The sequence below is a fragment of the Oncorhynchus tshawytscha genome, linkage group LG23 (genome assembly GCF_018296145.1).
Source record: "Oncorhynchus tshawytscha isolate Ot180627B linkage group LG23, Otsh_v2.0, whole genome shotgun sequence".
NCBI lineage: Eukaryota > Metazoa > Chordata > Actinopteri > Salmoniformes > Salmonidae > Oncorhynchus > Oncorhynchus tshawytscha.
In genome coordinates, this window is record NC_056451.1 from 18,453,549 (window position 1) to 18,475,464 (window position 21,916).

Genomic DNA, 21,916 nt, shown 5'->3' on the forward strand with positions numbered 1-21,916 from the left:
GAAGGAGAGTTTACAGTCTAGCCAGACACCTAGGTATTTGTAGTTGTCCACATATTCAGAACCGTCCAGAGTAATGATGCTGCAGGGGCGGGTAGGTGCGGGCAGCTATCAGTTGAAGAGCATGCATTTATTTTACTTGCATTTAAGAGCAGTTGGAGGCCACGGATGGAGAGTTATATGGCATTGAAGCTTGTTTGGAGGTTAGTTAACACAGTGTCCAAAGAGGGGCCAGAAGTATACAGAATGGTGTCGTCTGCGTAGAGGTGGATTAGAGAATCACCAGCAGCAAGTGCAAGTCATTGATGTATACAGAGAAGAGAGTCGGCCCGAGAATTGAACCCTGTGGGACCCCATAGAGACTGTCAGAGGTCCGGACAACAGGCCCTCCGATTTGACACAATGAACTCGATCAGAGAAGTAGTTGGGTCTGCCGATAAGAATGTGGTGATTGAGAGCCTTGGCCAGGTCGATGAGTACAGCTGCACAGTAATCTCTATTATCGATGGCGGTTATGATATCGTTTAGGACCTTGAGCGTGGCTGAGGTGCACCCATGACCAGCTCTGAAACCAGATTGCATAGCGGAGAAGGTACAGTGGGATTCAAAATGGACTTTAGAAAGGCAGGGTAGGATGGATATAGGTCTGCAGCAGTTTGGGTCTAGAGTGTCTCCCCCTTTTAAGAAGGGGATGATCACGGCAGCTTTCCAATCTTTGGGAATCTCAGACGATACGAAAGAGAGGTTGAAAAGGCTAGTAATAGGGGTTGCAACAATTTTGGCAGATAATTTTAGAAAGAGAGGGTCCAGATTGTCTAGCACGGCTGATTTGTAGGGGTCCAGACATTCAGAACATCAGCTATCTGGATTTGGGTGAAGGAGAAATGGGGAGGCTTGGGCGAGTTGCTGTGGGGGGGGTGCAGGGCAGTTGACCAGGGTAGGGGTAGCCAGGTGGAAAGCATGGCCAGCCGTAGAAAATGCTTATTGAAATTCACATTTTAGTGGATTTATCGGTGGTGACAGGGTTTCCTAGCCTCAGTGCAGTGGGCAGCTGGGAGGAGGTGCTCTTATCTGAAAGACTCATCTCTTCAGTGGGTCATATGATTGAGTGTAGTCTGGCCCAGGAGTGTGAAGGTGAACGGAAAGGCTCTGGAGCAACGAACCGCCCTTACTGTCTCTGCCTGGCCGGTTCCCCTCTTTCCACTGGGATTCTCTGCCTCTAACCCTATTACAGGGGCTGAGTCACTGGCTTACTGGTGCTCTTTCATGCCATCCCTAGGAGGGGTGCGTCACTTCAGTGGGTTGAGTCACTGATGTGATCTTCCTGTCTGGCGCCCCCCTTGGTTTGTGCCATGGCGGAGATCTTTGTGGGCTATACTCAGCCTTGTCTCAGGATGGTAAGTTGGTGGTTGAAGATATCCCTCTAGTGGTGTGGGGGCTGTGCTTTGGCAAAGTGGGTGGGGTTATATCCTTCCTGTTTGGCCCTGCCCGGGGGTATCATTGGATGGGGCCACAATGTCTCCTGACCCCTCCTGTCTCAGCCTCCAGTATTTATGCTGCAGTAGTTTGTGTGTCGGGGGGCTAGGGTCAGTTTGTTATATCTGGAGTACTTCTCCTGTCTTATCCGGTGTCCTGTGTGAATTTAAGTATGCCCTCTCTAATTCTCTCTTTCCCTCTTTCTTTCTCTCTCACGGAGGACCTGAGCCCTAGGACCATGACTCAGGACTACCTGGCATGATGACTCCTTGCTGTCCTTTGAACATCTTGGCCATGTTCTGTTATAATCTCCACCCGGCACAGCCAGAAGAGGACTGGCCACCCCTCATAGCCTGGTTCCTCTCTAGGTTTCTTCCTAGGTTTTGGCCATTCTAGGGAGTTTTTCCTAGCCACTGTGCTTCTACACCTGCATTGCTTGCTGTTTGGGGTTTTAGGCTGGGTTTCTGTACAGCAATTTGAGATATCAGCTGATGTACGAAGGGCTATATAAATAAAATTTGATTTGATTTGATTTATTCTCCATGGACTTTACAGTGTCCCAGAACCTTTTTGAGTTAGTGCTACAGGATGCACATTTCTGTTTGAAAAAGCTAGCCTTATCTTTCCTAACTGCCTGTGTATATTGGTTCCTAACTTCCCTGAAAAGTTGCATATCATGGTGGCTATTCGATGCTAATGTAGTATGTCACAGGATGTTTTTGTGATGGTCAAGGGCATTCAGGTCTGGAGTGAACCAAGGGCTATATCTGTTCCTGGTTCTACATTTTTTGAATGGGGCATGCTTATTTAAGATGGTGATGAAGGCACCTTTAAAGAATAGCTAGACATCTACTGACGGGATGAGGTCAATATCCTTTCAGGATACCCTTGCCAGCACGATTAGAAAGGCCTGCTCACTGCAGTGTTTTAGGGAGCGTTTGACAGTGATGAGGGGTGGTCGTTTGACCACTGACCAATTACGGATGCAGGCAATGATCACTGAGATCTTGGTTGAAAACAGCAGAGGTGTATTTGGAGGGCAAGTATGAGGGTGCCCCTGTTTACGGATTTGGGGTTGTACTTGGTAGGTTCATTGATAATTTGTGTAAGATTGAGGGCATCAAGCTTAGATTGTAGGATGGCCGTGGTGTTAAGCATGTCCCAGTTTAGGTCACCTAGTAGCACGAGCTCTGAAGATAGATGGGGAGCAATCAATTCTCATATGGTGTCCAGGGTGGACTATAGCAAGCGGCAACGTTGAGAGGCTTGTTTCTGGAAAGGTGTATTTTTAAAAGTAGAAACTCGAATTGTTTGGGTACAGACCTGGATAGTATGACAGAACTCTGCAGGCTATCTCTGCAGTAGATTGCAACTCCGCCACCTTTGACAGTTCTATCTTATCGGAAAATGTTAAAGTTAGGGATGGAAATTTCAGGGTTTTTGGTGGTCTTCCTAAACTAGGATTCAGACACGGCTAGGACATCCAGTTTGGTAGAGTGTGCTAAAGCAGTGAATAAAACAAACTTAGGGAGGAGGCTTCTAATGTTAACATGCATGAAACCAAGGCTTTTACGGTTACAGAGTGGAGCTAGGCACTGCAGGGCCTGGATTAACCTCTACATCACCAGAGGAACAGGAGTAGGATAAGGGTACAGCTAAAGGCTATAAGAACTGGCCGTCTAGTACGTTCGGGACAGAGAGTAAAAGGAGCAGGTTACTGGGAGCGATAGATTAGATTGAAGGCATAATGTACAGACAAATGTATGGTAGGATGTGAATACATTGGAGGTAAACCTAGGCATTGAGTGATGAGAGAGATATTGTCTCTAGAAACATTTAAACTAGCGGATGTCACCACATGTGTGGGAGGTGGAACTAAAGGTTTGGCTAAGGCATATTGAGCAGGGCTAGAGGCTCTACAGTGAAACAAGACAATAATCACTAACCAGAACAGCAATGGACAAGGCATATTGACATTAGGGAGAGGCATGCATAGCCGAGTGATCATAGGGGTCCAGTGAGTTGTTAGGCTGGCTGGAGACATGGTGATTCAGACAGCTAGCAGGCCGGGGCTAGCAAGCTAGCAGAAGGGCCTTAGAGGGATGTCGCGACGGAGGAAGTCTGTTATAGCCTCCTTGTGCGGTTATGTCGATAGACCAGTCGTGATGGATTAGTAGGGTTCCGTGTATCAAAGGGGTCCAGTCCAATTGACAAAATAGGTATAGTACCCTAAGAAATTGGCTGGTGGATCTCTTCAGCTAACAGTTCAATATGCTCTAGACAGCTAGCGGGCCGTGGCTAGCAGACTAGCAGATGGGCATTCAGGGGACGTCGCGACGTAGGAGCCAATTGAATAACCCCCTCGGGCAGATTACATCGGTAGTCCAGTCATGAAGGAGCTTGGTGCCGGCAGTAAAAGGGGTCCGGGACAATTGGCAAAATAGGTATTGTTGCCCCGGAGTGGCTGATGGACCTCTTCAGCTAGCCGGGAGAAGGGCCTAGCATGGGCTAGCTCCAGGTTAACTGGTGCTTGCTTCGGTTTTAGAGACGTTAGTCAGGAGTAGCCACTCGGATTGCAGCTAGCTAGCTGCGATGATCCAGGTGAAAAGGTTCAGAGCTGGCGATAGGAATCGGAGGATATAGAGAGAAAATAGGTCCGGTATGCTCTGGTTTGAATTGTGTTGTGCAAACTGGCGAGAGTTTTCCGAGCTATAGGTTAGCTGATGATCGCTAGCAGTGATTAGCTGACTACTAGCTAGTAGCTAGTTAGCTGGCTAGCTTCTGTTGGGGGATTCCGGTTCAGAAGTAAAGAAGAATACTTTAGAAAAAAAGCAGATCCACACCACATTGGGTGAGGAGAGTATTTTGAAGTTGAGGTTTAGAAAAATATAAAAAGATATGAGAAGAAAAATATATAAAAAGATATATATATATATATGGGACACGACGGGATGAGGACAAAGACGTCTGACTGCTACGCCATCTTGGAAACACCCACCAACATGGTTCTCATTAGCCTCACTATAGCCTTGGGTGTGTTGGCAGAGCCCCCTGCTCCTCCCCCTTGGCAGCACACACACAGAAAGAGAGCGGTATTTGTATTTATACATTGTCCCTGTGTTTCCCATTAGGAGGGCTCTGTAGCCTGTCTGTGTGTTCTCATTACCACAGGCCCAAACACTCTCAGTGGTAGTTACGTTCTCTCTCTCTCTGTGTGTGTGTGTGTGTGTGTGTGTGTGTGTGTGTGTGGTGTCAAAAGCTCAAATCAACATGAGCGTATCCATAAAGTATTTATAAGCACCACAAAGATGCTTCACAAGAATGTATGACCAAAGTCATACTGCATAAAAGGTCCTTACACCTACTTGTACTTTACCTGACTGCTGAAGCAGCTATATAGGCGTTCTAAAGGGATTACGACAATTATTCATTTAAACAGCAGATGAAACAGCAGGACTTTGGTCAAAGCCAAAGTGGTGTAATCTTTACTGGCCATCACCATGGCATACTCATTTCTCTTCCCTCTCTCTTGCCCTCTCACAGCTCCTATATGCACTTCTTTACGAAACAACAAGAGGTTGAAAACAGACGGATCCTATTAAGAAATGTCATGCTCGCATAGTTCTATTCAACTCTGCCTGAAACACTGTGAGGATGCTGAGGAATAATTCAATTTGATCTGTATTTTTTTCTCTCCCCCAGGGAAACTCACTGTTGCTCCTATACTGAGTGATGTTCCATTGAATCCCTATTAGAGATTAAATCACTGTCTGACGGAGTGAATCACCCTGTGAAACTGAACCACCATATGTGGCTGGATCGCAGTGGGCGATAGATAGCATTACTATGTCTTCTTGTGTGTGTGCGTTTTTCAATCCATGTGTAAAGTAACTGAATCATTTTTTGTCCCTCATAACGCAGTTTGGTTGAGAATGTGTGTGTGTGTGTGCTGTGTATGGCCTGGGTTAGTCTGTTTGTCCCGTAGGGGCAGGAAGCCACAGACAGCCATCAATGAGTGTCGGGCTGATTTACAGAGAGTATGTGAGGAAACCTTAATGACAGAGTCGTCACGGAAGTGGGATCAAATTCATCTTTACGGCTGCCTAACTATGTGGGAGGGGACAGTTACTGTTTTTATCCACCCTGTCGTCTGCAGAAGTATGTCAACAGTTTGAAACAACCCACATTTAAAATCCAGAGCTGTACACTCAACGGGAGTTGAGATTGTATGTACTGGGTTTAGTGTGACTGAGCTACTTTCCACATGCAGACGTTTCAAGCGCGCTCATTTGTGAACATTAAACATTCATCCCCTACATAGATCTGATAAACTGCTAGCAGAGAAAGTTAGGGTGTTCATCATCTTCAGTAGTGACTTTTGGGCATTGTGTTCGGCACCAATGAGAACAATAATGCTATCTAGAGAAAATACATGAACGAGGATCCATATTGCTATATGTTGCTAGGCAGTGTAATGTGCAATCTGAAAAAGAACCCCTCTCTAAGAGAGAGAAAGAGAAAGAGAGAGAGAGATGGGAGGGAGGGAGGGAGGGAGGGAGGGAGGGATGACTCACTTCCAGAGATAAGCAGAAGATAACGTTCCTCCTCTTCCTCCTCCTCCCCCAGGCATGTTGGCCCAGTGATTGACACCTCGTTAGGAGCTGCTCTCCTCTCCCTGAGGAAGAGGGTTTCGCAGCAGTGCAATCTTTGATAACCCTGTCACACGATATCACAAACCGTAATTACGATTGGTACCGGGGAATTGACAACACCTCCCTAGGGAAAAGGCTGCCATCACAGAACACTGCTGCACTTCTTCACTCTCTCTGCTCTGCTCTCAATGTGGTGTAAAATAATCCTCCGATTGGCCTGACAGAAATAACGACACAGGAAAAGGGTTCAGAAGGCTTTATCTAAATTGCAATGCAAATTCTATACAAACATGCACATAGAGACTCCTGATGTCAGAAATGTACTGTGTCTTATGAAGTCCTTCTGTAGGCAGTAGGCAAATAAAGTGTTACCAGAAACATAGCGGCTCCTCGTTTCAGATAAAGAAAAGGCTTTAGGAATGAAATGTGTAGGTAAGGAAAGTAAACATAAGAATGATCTCAGAGAGGAGATTGCTCCAACAAAACCAACAGCCAATGACAGATATTGATGTTGGCATGTGATCTGGTGTGGTGGGTGCTATCTGGGATCCTCGGGATGTACCTACCCTAAACTTCATCCCTACCCTTACCCTAACCTTAACCCTTACCAACCATTTTAAATGTCAACTTCAATGAGGTAGGGACATCCCAAGGAACCCAGGCAGCAAGGACACATCCGGTGTGACATCTCTTCCAGGTGTGTGTGAGGGGCAGGTCAAGTTCACTGGATCAGATGGACAGCATGGTACAATATACTGTAATCTGCTTTCTACTGAGAGAGAGAGAGAGAGTTAGAGAGTGTTAGAGAGTGAACAGGAGCTGCTTTGACCTTGAGGAGGTTTCAACACAAAATTGGAATGTTTAACTGTGTGCTATGTATGGAAACAATGTACAGTAGGATTCGTACTGGAAGTCTATTTTCCTGCAGGCTACAAACAACAAAACCTAATTATAGCTGGGCTCAGATGAGCTCACTACCAGGAGACTCCAAGGAATGAACATGAAAAATCTGTTTCATATTCCCATAAATACTGCCTTGTTCAAATATATTGCATTAAAAAGAACACTTCAGTGATTGTATTGTTATTGTAGATGTTCACTGACGATGAACATTCCAACCTTATCACAAATCAGGGTTGATGACACAAACTAGAGCTTCAATGCTCTGCTGTGAAAGGCCTGTTTAAGTATGTTTGACTTGTTCTTTTCAACACAGTGAGTGAGAGCTTCTGCAGTGGAGGGCGTTGTGAAACAGCAGTGATTTGTGTGAGAGGCAATGTCAGACATGACCATCTCAACACACTCAGACAGGCTCAGGCAGGGGCCGCTGGGAAACGGGATGACAAGGTCAGTGTGTGTGTGTTTCAGACTCTGTGTGCATGTCTTATGACTGAGAAAACAGAGCCTGAAAATCACTTTTTATTATTTTAAATACATGGATGGATGAACACGTTCTAGGCCAGGGGTTCCTAAACTTTTTCACTCAGTTCTACCTTCCAGCATCGGGGAACATTCCGAGCCACCCCTGGACGCGCTCGCGCCACGTCTATTTCGATGGGCACAAGCGGTTCATGACACAAACTGTTCACACTCGTCTTGTTGGTGGAGAGAACATTTTGCAGGTTTAATGCTAATTTCCTGCAACTCTATACATTTTGTCATGGGGTGCAGGGGATATGTTGCCGTTTTAAAGCTACTTTTCTTGCAATTCTATACATTTTGCCATGTCTAATGTCTATTCAAAGATTTTGTGGTAATGTCTATACAAAGATTTTGTGGTAATGTCTATACAAAGATTTTGTGGTAATGTTTGAGTCACTCAGATATCACATCTGAGTGACTCAAACATTACCACAAAATCTTTGGGCTAAAAAAAACCTAGTTAAAAATCGTTAGCTGACATAGTCTAGTTGATCTGGACATTTCTGACAAGTTATAAATAGCTCTCTAAGGTCTGCAATGACTGACAAGACAAGAGGAACTGATGATGCACTACCCAATTCGAAATGGCACCTTGTGCATTCTACTATTGCAACTTTCATTCAAGAGTAATTTGAAAACCAGACTGACCCCCACGCCCCCCCCCTGCCGACCCATTGCCCCAGTTTGGGAACCACTGTTCTAGGTTATAAAACAGAAATGTAGCCTTCTTTATATTCACCTATAATAGACTAAGACAGACGAAGAGATTTGTTTTTGCATCTACCTGGCAGGCTGGCACTATAGACAGTTAGCATTCACATTCTTCCCAAAGTGCACTACAGTCAGTTGGTTAGCATAGCTTTAGCATTCTTTACAAAGTCTACCCTGAGGTGATAAATGCTCAGTGGGATCAGCTAACAACAACATGCAGTCAGACAAGTCTGAAATGCTCCACAGTCATAAAACCTGTTGTCTGGGCTGATGGGGGAGGTACTAGGAGAGTAAACACACAATAACATCACCACTGTGTGACCTGCCATGTCCTCTGTGAAGATAGAGGCATCAGAAGTTCATAAGGTCAACCTCATACATAGTGACAGGTGAAGCAGAATGTTATTTGAGTCATTTGAAAACAGCAGCAGTATTTGAGCAATTATTCCAGTATTTTCCAAAACTAGGACATGTCACTGAGCTCTCTGCATTATGAATAAATATCATTACATCCATCGTGTGGCAACATTAACACGATAGCCTTCTTAAAATGTCCAAGGCAACTTGTGTGACTGGGCCATAAATGCATGCTGATGCTGAGGTTTAGGTTTATATTGTGTCTCTATACTCTCTCTCCTGTCCTCCTCCAGCTCCCAGCATTCCAGGCCAGAGTAGAGTAGGCCTAAAGTCTGACCACAGAGCAGCAGAGAGGAGAGGGACTGAGACTGAGGGACAAGCAGTTCTCTGTGTGCTCTGGCCTGGGCTGCTGGCTGTACAAGCACTTCCTGACAAACCAGTAGCAAGCCAGGCATCAGGAAGACACACTGACAGGGAGGGAGGCAGACAGAGTGAGACCTAGCATACACATATTATGTGTGTCATAAATGGCACCCTATTCCCTATGGGCCCGGGTCAAAAGTAGTGTACCATATAGAGAATATGATGCCATTTGTGATGCAGCCTTAGTATATGTTCAGTCAGCTAAGTCAAATCAATAAGGGCTTGAAATTAAGGCATGTACTGTACGTCCATAGAGGTCGGTCAGTGGTACTCTTATAGGAGGAAAACATAGCCCATGTTACTATGAATCCAGAGACTAGAAGTGGCTACCATTCAGCTAAATGACCTGAAGGTTGCTTAGGCACTGCATTGAATCAAGTCCTCAACTCTGTGCCAAGCACTTACAACATCTCACTGATACAGCGAAAATGGGGAGTGTTCTTCAGCACACCTGCTAACCTGTCTGAGACTAAGGGCTCGGTTTAATCCGCAGCTCAGAATATCTGCGTTGTAGTGCAGATCACATTTAAAGGTAATTTCCGATTGAGCCGACGTATCGTTTACCATGAATGCAGAGTCTCCGCGACCTTGGGGACATTGCTTTGAATTGTCACCCGTGCTATAAAGCAGATCTTCAGCGCAGCGGATTAAACTGTGCGTATGCATAAACTACTGGACATGAGCCATATATATAGTTCACATTAAGTTATGGTCAGTTTAGCCACAAACTATACAGCCACAGACTTCAGAGAAGCTTGGACACAATAGATACAAGAGTGAACAGAGCAACAAAATTAAAGACAACAACAAAACTACCCTAAACAATGGCTGTATGAAAGTTGAGTAGCTGACCTACGTATGTGACTGCCAGACATGGGACACAAGCTATTTTAAGTGCAAAGCAACAATGCCCCTACACAAGCAAGGCCTCTGAGCGTTCACAGTGCATACCAACCATTCACAAGATTCCCATCCACCTCATTTAGCCTAACCAGAGAGCTGCATTTGATTAACATCCACCCGGGATAAGGAAGTAATTTTTCAAACCAGACTTCACAGTTGGCTGTAACCACTGAGATAAAACTCATGTTCGCTGTTGAGCTTTTCCAGCTGTAAAAATGATTGCTATTACCATGTTGTTACAAACTGAATACTATATAGAGTCGATGAAGCAGAATTGTTACACTCCAAATCTTAAACTACATTTTAGGCAGGTACCCTAGCGGTTAAGAGCATTGGGCCAAGAACCGAAAGGTCGCTGGTTCTAATCCTCTAGCCGACTAGTTGAAAAATATGTTGATGTGCCTTTGAGCAAGGCACTTAACCCTAATTGCTCCCGGAAGTCATTCTGAATAAGACCACCTGCTAAATTACTCAAATGTAAATGTACACTAGGCTAACAGCATGATTCAATCCATCATCTCCGGTATATAACACATGACAATAATAGATATTTCAAATCAACATGACAGTTGGTGCAAAGGTGGGATTTTTTATTCTTTAAAGTAATCAGTGTGGATATAAAGACATTTTTCTATAAATATGTTTTTAATAACAAACAAATGCAGAATAGCAGAATGAAACATAATAGATGTGAAAGGCATGAACATGTGGTTTAATAGAGAGCCATCCATGCATTTAGGGTAAAATAACTTTCATGCATTTGACAAGAACATAACAGAAGAAGCGTGAGGTGGGGACAGATCACGGTGTCTAGCTTTATAAAGCCTAAAGACAGCTGCTCATCCTGCATGGTTAGCACCGACACACACGCACACACACGAGCATGTGTGCACACACAAACACACACTTAACCAGGAGAAATGACTCAGGGGTGAAAGGGGACTGCTCAAAGCTGCCACCTGGGCCCATTGTAAAAAAAATACAGCCACATTTTGCCAACAATTACCTTCTGGGGAATAATAATTTTCTGACTCTGATTACCTGTAGGTCTGAAAATTACAAAACGCACTGTCCTATCTCCTTCAATTATTCATTTGTTTTCAGTTTTTATAAGCCAATTATACAGCCGGCTGTAGAGTAGGCTACTGCGTATTTCAACTTGTTCATTAGTGAAGTATTGCTATTTCAGCTGTCTGTATGTCTGTGAGAAAGCATTAGGGAGTGCAGCTGATGTGTTATGTAGCCCACCTCTGAGTCGGAGCTGTCTCTGTCCAGCATTCTGTATTCCCCTAGCCTGGTCCAAGACCTGATTGTGCTGTCCTGCCTACTCCTATGGTTCTTTGGGGGTTGGCAAGACAGCACAAACAGATCTGGGACCAGGCTAGTATTCCCCTCAAAGTGCTCAAACAGGTAAACAAAGCCACAAACAACGTGTGTCTGTTCTGTTCATAGGCAGCAGGGCTAATGGAAACACATAAAACAAAGCTCCTGCAAATGGTTTACTTTCATTCTATTACAATATTGTGTCAACAAAAGACGGCTTTTAACTTTGGTGCAACTATTCGGGATTTATTTTGGCCTAAATGTTCTCATTCTGGCTCATTCTCGTTCAGGTTATGAAAACATTTGTACTTGGAGGATTCATGTCCTGTAGGCCACACAGTACATGTGCACACAATCCCAAACCAATACCAACTTTCTTGTTATAAAAATGCTGACTGTACTTTTAACCGTCAAATCCAAGGCATTTAGAAATATGTTGAACACATAATCACAAACCTATACCTTGTTTTAAAATACATGTTGATCATATTTTTAACATTCAAATCCCAGGCATTTAGGCATTTAGAAATATGTTGAATAGAAGAGAACAGTTGGACAGAAAGAACAACAGTATAATGGGGGATAAGGACTCACGAGGAAGCAATTGTTTTTCATGGGACTCTGCTGCTTAGAATAGAAACAATGTTCCGAGCCAGTCTACTGATCAAAGACAGCTACAACCCTCTCCCAACAGTGACCAAGCCAACTCAGGTCCTAAGACAACCACATCCTTAATGCTAAATGCTCAGTTAGCTGGCTCTTTATCACTTAGGTCCATTTTCATTATGCCCAAAGTGTGTCAAATAAATGTTGGTTTTAATAGAGGGAAACACTAAAAAAAGAGAATTTTGATCTTTAAATACAAATATATACTTACAAAAATCTCACAAAATGTTTTATGTACAATAGAAACATCATGTACCAATGAGTGTCTCTGCATGGCAATTAAGTCCAAAAACGATTATCATTCATTCAGTCTGTAAATAAACACATTTTTTTTGTGTGTGGGGGATGCCCATCATAGGCTAAAGTACATCCAGAGGTCTCACCCCACTCAGACCATTCACACTGTGGTCTCTCCCTGTCTGTTGTTAGCCAGTCTCGTATAAAATCTCTTCCAAGAGTTGAGGGTCTTCCCAGACCAGATCCAGAACCCGGACGTTATCCCCACGATCAGCGTCATGAGGTACTTGATCATGAAGACGGTGAAGTCGGGGCTCATGTTGGGGTGTGGGTGGGCCGGACAGGGCACGGCGTACGTCTTACACGTCTGGCTGATCCACGTCCTCTCCCACTGCTCCCGGAAGGCCTGCTCGTAGAAGTAGCAGGCGATGACGATGGTGGCGGGGACGGTGTAGAGCACGCTGAAGATCCCTATCCTCACCATCAGCTTCTCCAGCTTCTCCGTCTTGGTGCCGTCGTGCTTCATGATGGTTCTGATCCGGAACAGAGACACGAAGCCGGCCAGGAGGAACGAGGTGCCGATGAAGAGGTAGACAAAGAGCGGCGCCAGGACGAAGCCTCGGAGAGCGTCCACGCTGTTGATGCCCACGAAGCACACGCCGCTAAGGACATCCCCATCCACCTGGCCCACCGCCAGGATAGTGATGGTCTTAATGGCGGGCACAGCCCACGCCGCCAGGTGGAAGTACTGCGAGTTGGCCTCGATGGCTTCGTGACCCCACTTCATCCCTGCTGCCAGGAACCAGGTGAGGGCCAGGATGACCCACCAGATGGAGCTGGCCATGCTGAAAAAATACAACATCATGAAGAGGATGGTACAACCCTCCTTTTTGGTACCCTGCACCACAGTCCTAATGTCGTTGTCAAACCTGTCATTGCAAACCACCTTGTCCTCAAGGAGAAATCCAGCTATGTAGGCAATGGATACCATGGTGTAGCAACCGGATAGGAAGATAATAGGACGCTCAGGGTAGCTGAAGCGCTTCATGTCCACCAGATAGGTTAGAACGGTAAATAACGTGGATGCACAACATAACACGGACCAGATTACTATCCATATCCTGGCGAATTTTAACTCTTCCTCGCTGAAGTACATCATTCCGTTAGATTTCTTTGGCTCGCACGGTGCGCCACAGTCATCCTCACCGAGAAAACGGTAATTCAAATAAGTGGGTACTTTCAGAGAAGCCGGGCACTTGAACTGTCCTTTTACAATCGCAGTATCGTGCGGAGGCTCCGTTACATCAGGGGTGGGGTTGACCGGTGTGTTTTGACCCGACATATTCTGCCCGACGCACAGCTCGCCCGCTCCGTGAACCGGGAAAGACTCGCAAGCGAGGCTGACCGGCCACTGAAAACCGAATTTGTTCATGAGCGCCTCGCAGCCCTGTCTCGCCCTCTCGCACAGTGACCTGCACGGGGGAAGAGCCTGCTCAAGCACCGTGCACACAGGCGCATACATGGAGCAGAGGAAAAACTTTAAATCAGGAGAACACTGAACTTTCACAAGCGGGTAAAACTGGTGTACCTCGAGTCCTGCTTCCTCCTGGTTTGTATGTCCTAGTAAATTTGGCATGATGGTCTCGTTGTATGCGATGTCTGTACAAAGTGGAATAGAAATCGGCTGGCAAAAACCGTGCTCCGGAATAGACATTCCCCGGTCGCCATACTGTCCATTTACCCTTATAGATCCTAAACTGATCAATAAAAACACCTGCAAAAATATACACAGTACTCTGTTGTAATCCATTGCGAAAGCATTACGCACGGCCACAGACATACTTTGTTTGCGGTTTCTTCCAAAACTAGCTAGCTCGCCAGCTAGCTCGCCACTACTTCCCCGCTCCCTTTCTGTGTTCGGTTTTTCTTTCCTTGTAAATGTAACATTACTCCCTTCCAGCGTAACTTTTGGTTGTTTTCGCTTCTCCCCGCCGTTGCGCAGAGATGTTGAAGATCCCACAAAATCGAAAAATATCGCTGACAGAATTTGGAGAAGAAAATCCAACCTACTATACACAACACTCAGGTCCGGACTCCGCAATGTTCTTCTGCTACTCTTGCTGCGCGACAAACGAGATAGCTTCTCTCTGCTCTGCGCTGTTGAAACCTGTTTCCAGGCGCCCTGCTGTCTCAGTGAGCCGTCTCTCTCCTCCATATGGAAAAAAGGGTTGGACTAACAGATGGCATGGTTTAGGGATCGTCTACAATTGTTCATCTTGTGCATGGCTGATGAGTTTCAATGTCTTAGTTCTATAGCCGAAACAATATCACATATTTCAAATAAGAATTATGCCCTTATAAATAGGCCTATGATACTTCTGAAAGCCACATCTAGGACTACTGATGGAAAAGGAAAAACTATTTTACAAATCTGACAGAAGGCCTACCGTTTATATGAGCAAACCCTTTACCCTTAATTAACTTCTATGTTCATTAAAACTGTGAGGTATTGACTCAGAGATATCATATTAGACCTCCTCAAATAGCCTACTATTGTAACAGTCCAGACTCCCTTGATATTATCATCCAGTAAAACTGTGTGTGACTGTAAAACACACTAAATAAATGCCATGCGCGTTACATATTACAAGTGAGTATAGCCTAAATGGGTCTTTTAGAGAGGGAAGAACAACCAGCATAATTTTAATCAGTCACCCCTTTCAACCATAATGTCGTCTCCACCGTTAGGCCCTAGGGACAGGGATGAAAGTGGTTTGTCACCATGAGCCTTTGGGATCAGAGGGGTTTCAAACCCATCTCACACAGTGGTGCACGCAGAGGGAACAGTGGGAGGGAGAGACCCTGTGTAGAGGAGAACAGGAAGGAAACCGTGAGAGAGAAAAAGAGAGAGAGAGCGAGAGAGAGACCCTGTGTAGAACACCAAAGGAAGGAAGGGAGATACTCCACTACAGTGAGCTTAACAGGGCTGTCCTGCCCCCCTTGACTTTTAGGGAGTCTATTATCTCTCATTTGTCATCAACTGTACTGTACTGTACCTTACTGTTCACCAGAGATATATTAGATAATGTAAGACTCTTTAATGTACAAAAACAGTATCATAACAACATAAATAATAATCAAATCAACTACTATTGCAACCATCAATAACACTAGTGCATCAATAATATGATTAGCCCAAGTGATGTGCATCAAAACGTATTTCTAGTTATCAACCTGTCACAGATCACTATCTATTGAGAATTCAAAACATCATGGCTCACTAGCTGAGGTCAAGCAAATACAGAGGATCCCTAATGTTAATCAGTCACCCAGGCATTCTGACTGGTTAGGAGGCATGTCTGTCAGTGGGATGTAGAAGGAGTCAATAAGTATGTAATATATCCTGACAGAAGAATGCAGTGAGATTTGGTTCTTTAAGCTACACCCTGCCAAGAGAGAGACACAAAATCAAAATGACTTATGATACTAAATGTCTTGTTTTAGGGCTGGGTGTCTAGCCAAGTGTATTCAGTTTGGAATACAGTTGTCCAGAGCAATCAACATAACAAAGTTAAAACCTTGAGTCAGATTTGACCTTCATGCAGTTGATATATGATCCAACATTAAAGAGATAAACTGGAATTAACTATTGGAAATGTATTTTTTGGTGGTTAATTTTTTGGTGCAAAACCGTTTCAGATCCATTTATGACCACATGCAATAACCACAGAACAGAATAGAATGACTTCATGTTTTTCCAAAGAAACTTTAAAAACGTTATGAACATAACATTCTTACAGCAAACATTGTGTTGTTGCAGTTTCCATGTATTTTTCTCCTACCTATCTGTCACAGTCATGACCTGGAGGCTGTTTGTTTTCATGTTATAAATTATATCTGTTTGAGGACCAGCAGGCCTGAAAACTGTACTCATAACTGAAGTTACATTTATTCATCCCAAATGGCACCCTATTCCCTATATAGTGCACTACATTTAACCAGAGTCAATAGGGATGCAGACTTGGAGATGTTGTTGACCTATTGGTATGGTTTGAATCAGAGACATAACACCTTGGTGGGTGTCCAGAGAAAACACTGTTGTGGTACAATACAAAGAGGGACTCTGTAATCAGGCCAGCTGAGCTCACATCAAACAGGGACTGGTAATACAGGATAAATCACTAGAAACTGTCACTGGTACAGTTGAGGAAATGATGCCTTAAAAAAACAACTAAGTACGGTACTTATATCAATTCCAGGGATAACTAATTTCAGGAAGTAGCTAACTATGTAAATACTGATGAATAGGAGGACAAAGGCAACCAATATCCACACTAGCATGACCACATTAGAATGGAGTTGTGGTAGAATTAGCATGAAAGAATGTATGTAAGTATGTAATACATGACCTAACAACAGCTGTTTTGCATTGGTAGCTGAACACAGTTTGAAGCATTAATAAACTTTATTTATTTCAGGTAAACCAACAATAAACAACATTTACAGAAGGACATTACATCTTCCATAATAACATTACATACAGGTCGTAACAAATAGGTAATGCAACAGCTATTCTACTATTATATCCTAAGTTTCAGTTTATAAAGTGACCGGTAACAGTTCTTCTATGTCCGAAACCACTTGTGAAAAATGATGTATTTTCAGAGCATTATACAAAAAAAGAAAAAATAGATACGCAAGAGAAGCTTTTTTTTGTACTGTAAAACACAGATTCAGTGTTGAGTACAGCGGGGGTTGCATGTCTGGTTCCAAAACGCCTTTCCCAACATATACTGTACGTCTACGCAGTTAAGAAACTGACAAGGCCAAAAAATATACTGTATGTGTATATATCCATATATATTTAATACGAATCCTCTCTTTTATGGCGCAAAGGAGACACGCGTGACCCTGTATGTACGCAAACATAGTACAAGCGTCACTATTAAATTTTACACAAGGCGTTTCACCTCCCCTTTTATATACAGCCTAGTGAGACAGTTTATAACAAAGGATACAAAATGATTAAATATTGACATGTATCTCGAAATATGACTCAGAATGTGCACATTCCGTAGCATGGCCAGTATAGCAAACAGATCCATCTTAAGCCATTCCCCAATTCAGATTTGAATGGTGTATTTGTAAATGGATTTTATTAAACATCTGGAAGTTAACTTTACAAGCAAGAACCAATGGTAACATTAAAATGCTAGTAGGCCCCATTAAAATGTTCATAATTTCGACCACCACAGTGCTCAATGTGCAATTTCACTACTTCTTTCCCAAGATTTCCCTTCATAGAGAAAATGCTTTTTGTTCCCAAAGGAGAAAAAAATAGCTTTCAGGAACTCCACCCACGCAGGCAGGCAGGTAGTCCAATACATATACAGTATTTTCATGTTTATGTGATGTCGCGGGCAGGAGGCAAAGGAAGAAACTTCTGGGACACAAAGGCACAAAATAAAAAGGGGGGGAAAGAAAAGTGATATGCCACACAGACAGAAAGCAGGAGAGTAACGTATCAACAATAATTATTCAGCTGCTTAATACCTCCTGTATCCCATAAAGCCATGCAAGGCCGAGCAGAGCGAGCTGGGCGATCTATCTCAGCAGAGCTCTCTGGTATTAACCCTCCTCTGTCACACTGCTTCAGTCACCTGAAGACGCCACTCTACTCTCCATCCTTCCTCACCGTCTTCACTACCACAACACAGAATCTCTTGCCCCACCAGGAATGACACTGAAGTTCGATGAAATCACTTCAAGTATTTGTAGTAGTTCTCCTTAAAAAGTCTCACTGGGGTTGGAAACTGGGATCTGTTGGCCTATACTATGGTTGACAAGGCAGGGCACTGATATTTCTAGTCTGTGCAGGCAAGGGCATGTGATTAAGGACAACACAGGTGCAAAAAGTGACATTTTTAATAAGCTGGAATGTACAGTAGGGCAAGTAGAAAGTGCATTCTCAAAAAGCTAATGACACAAGTTGTCACTATCACTGTGTTTCTCTGTCGTTGCCTTGAGTGCTCTATACCACACCGACCACCACTAGAGATGGTGGGTGTCACGCCCTGGTCTTAGTATTTTGTGTTTTCTTTATTTATTTGGTCAGGCCAGGGTGTGACATGGGTTCATTTTGTGTTGTGTTTATGTATGGGGGTTTTTCATAGGTTTTGGGATTGTGGCTTAGTGGGGTGTTCTAGCAAAGTCTATGGTTGCCTGAGGCGGTTCTCAATCAGAGGCAGGTGATTCTCGTTGTCTCTGATTGGGAACCATATTTAGGCAGCCATATTCTTTGAGTGTTTCGTGGGTGATTGTTCCTGTCTTTGTGTTAGTTGTCACCAGATAGGCTGTATAGGTTTTCACGTTCCGTTTGTTGTTTTTGTATTGTCGTGTTTATTCGTCATTAAACATGTATCGTATTAACCACGCTGCATTTTGGTCCGACTCTCTTTCGACGGAAGAAAACCGTAACAGTGGGACAATTAAAGCTGTAACACAACATGGACTTGGCCATATGGAGAACTATGTCAAAGCCTTCTACAAGACTCCTTTCCTTTTAGCGTGTCCTCCTCCTCCCTCTATGATAGACTAGCAGGTGAGGCAGGGCTGGAGAGGGACTGTGTGTGGCCAAGTGTCTACAGTATAATACCTGTGACTGTCTCTCATGTATTCTCATGCGTGTGTGTGTTAGTGTGTGTGTGAGTGCACACACACGTCTTTCTAAGGGTGTCAGAGTGGATTAAGAAAACGAATCTCTCCTGATCGTCAGTGTGTGTCCATGATATCTCACTCAGAACTCTCCTCCCCCTCTACTTGTGAACAGTACAGGCCCATTCAGATTAGTGGTAGATTTCAAATCAATCCATAAAACAGGAACCCATATTCTCCATGTTACTGGTCATTGCTATATTACCTAGCTCACACATGACTAATATGAGCAGGTATTTTTATACAAAACAACACCCAGTTGTAAATCGAACACAAAGAGATCTTTGTACCAGCCAATGAAACAAAACTATTTGTTAGATCAATATCACACGATATAAAGAAAAAGTGCTCCTAGTAATTGTATTGACGTGATAGCTGAGACAAACAGCCAATGACGTAATCGTCTAAAAAACATTTGTGATGACGTCTGATATACAGTACATTACTGGACGGTGACGGTTCAAAGGACGTGGAGGAGAAGAGGATTGTCACGGGTCGAAGTAACCAGATCAAAATCCCACTGAGCCTATTGCCATTGTGTTTTACCATCTAGATACAGTGCACAACAAGATAACAGTACCTCATGGCCTACATGGAAGCACCAATGAAGGGTATTGCCCATGTTTGATGCACACGCAATCACACAGATATAACACACCCACATACACTTGAGACGAACCACAGCGAATGTACCATATAACATGTGACTCTTCACGATGTCATCGACGCTCATTGCTTTGTGTGTATGCATCATCTCCAGCAGAGACGGATTATTATCACCAGTATCACTATTACAGTATTACTACCATTGCTCTTATGATTATTATTGATTTGATGCCATTTGACCCTGGCCTGACAGTTACACAGGAGGAACAGTTCAAAGTTCAAGAGAAACATTACCACCGCTTGTCATTCTCAGTTCAAGTTTGTGTTGTGAGTGAAACTGTCCAGTGTGTGTGTACGTGTGTGTGTGTACGTGTGTGTGTGTGTACGTGTGAGTTTGTGCATGCGTGCGTGAATACATGCAAGTGCAGCATGTTTGTGAAAGAATGTAAGCTTTCTTGGAGTCCGTGATATATTTTTTCTAAATATGAGTATACTGTACACACAAATATACATTCTCACATAGGTAGTTAGAAACACAAGCCACAGTATATATCAATAGTATTGTAAAGTCCCTTGATGATTAAGGGTATTGTAAATGTGTCAACGATATATGAGTATCATAACATTATAAAAGTCAACAAAAATGGCAAATTATAAAACTGAAATTGGAGGTGTCACCCACCAAAATGTATACACACACACACACACACACACACACACACACACACACACACACACACACACACACACACACACACACACACACACACACACACACACACACACACACACACACACACACAGTTGGAAAGGTAATAAGTTAAAGAAACAGAAGAGGGAATGTGATCCCGGTGGTTCCTCCATCTCAGTGTCTTTGTCCTTCTCTCTTGGACTGACCACAGCAGCAACCTGAAAAACACACACACACAAACACTTTAGTTAATCTCCCAACTGGAAATGAACTAACCACAACTACCTTATTTCTGAACGACCCCTTAGGAGAGAAGTAAAAAGAGAGAGAAAAATAGAGACGGAGAGAGAGAGAGAAATAACCCAGTAGACCTGGCTGGCTTGGAGCGCTCCTCTAATCCCCTTCTTTCTTTCTAGTGACCATACTGCAATAATAAATAATGCATGTCTCTCCCTGTGTCCCCCCCTCTCTCACTCTTTCCCCCCTTTCTCTTTCTGTCTCTCGCTCAGCCTTTGGAAGTCCATTCCCAGTGGATGTGAGGCAGTCTATGCCAGGAATCTGAAGCCTTGGATGGACGCCTCCTTTATCTGCTGCTCATACAGCTCTCTGACTCAAAAACACATACAGGCGGTGTAGGAATGTGTGTGTGTTAGTGTTTGTGGGTGCGGGCGCGCGTGCGTGTGTGCGCATGTGTGTGTGTGTGTGTTGCGCGTGTGTGTGTGTTTGTGTGTGAGAGAGAGGGGTAAGAGGGAGAAAGAGAAGTAGCGAGAAGATGAGCTTGACTTCAGGTTGCATGGTTTAAAGCAGGGATAGAGTATGGAGTCTTGTTTAGGTCAAAAAGGACACCGCGAGGTGAACGGAGTGGACATAGGACAGAAACAGAGAAAAGGGGATAAACAGACAGAGAGAGAAAAGGAGAGAGGATGTGAGGCTGAGAAGTTCAAGGTCACAGAAGCACTCAGTCTCTCTCCCGTTCATCTTTCTCTGCCTCAGGGTGAGTTATTGGATGGCAGGTCATGAGGCCCACACAGAGGGATCTCTGTCTCCTCCCTCTCTCATTTTGCTCTCCTCCCTACAGTATCATATACTCTTTAAGTCAACAATGGAATGTGTTGTTTTTGAGGCCTGATTTAGTCCTGTGGGATGAAAAAGTACTAAAGATGAGTGTGTGTGAGTGAGTGTGTGTGTGTGAGTGAGTGTGTGTGTGTAGGGGGTTCCGCTTAAGGAACCAGATGGGTAGGATTTTGTAGGGTGTGGCCATGTCCAATAGGGCCAGCTGTTGTCTGTCATACAATGGTAAATAGACAGAACCCCCCCACACACACAATGACATCATTAAGAAGGGAAAGTGCTTAGTGCTGGGTGGTGGGATATTTAACAATGGAGAGAGAGAGATTGAGAGAGAGAATAAGAAGAGGTGACTACAAAAAAAAACACAAGCTAACCTTTCTCTCTCTGATCACCCTTCCCCCTCCACTCGCCCACACCCGCGTTTGAGGCCATGTTCAAATATCAGCACAGTTCTTCTCTAGATGTTCATCGGGCAGCCAGTGAGTCTTGCAGTGAGCGGGTCGCTCCCCAGACAATCCCCTCCTCAACACACACACCTTTCATCCCTTATATCTGCCTGATCAAAGAGCCTGTCACTACCGTGAAGCAGCAGGTCTGGAAATACTAATAACCCCAGATGAACACCTCAGAGAATGGAGACAAACCTCTCAGGTGTTGCAGAATACTA

At 44.0% G+C, this 21,916-nt stretch overlaps 2 protein-coding genes across 3 annotated transcripts in view; both read right to left on the minus strand.

Annotated features, from left to right (window-relative positions):
- Positions 1-10,514: 10,514 nt before the first annotated feature.
- On the minus strand, positions 10,515-14,365 carry fzd1 (frizzled class receptor 1). Its single transcript, XM_024404813.2, has one exon. The coding sequence runs from the start codon at positions 14,005-14,007 to the stop codon at positions 12,328-12,330; it is 1,680 nt and encodes a 559-aa protein (XP_024260581.2). The 5' UTR covers positions 14,008-14,365; the 3' UTR covers positions 10,515-12,327.
- A 4,184-nt stretch (positions 14,366-18,549) lies between these two features.
- The window catches only part of LOC112222519 (cyclin-dependent kinase 14), a 223,581-nt gene continuing 220,214 nt past the window's right edge, over positions 18,550-21,916 (minus strand). For both annotated transcript variants that reach the window (XM_042304826.1, XM_042304827.1), the window contains one exon: positions 18,550-20,396. The gene's annotated coding sequence lies outside the window, so the exon portion shown is untranslated. The remainder of the gene's footprint in view (positions 20,397-21,916) is intronic.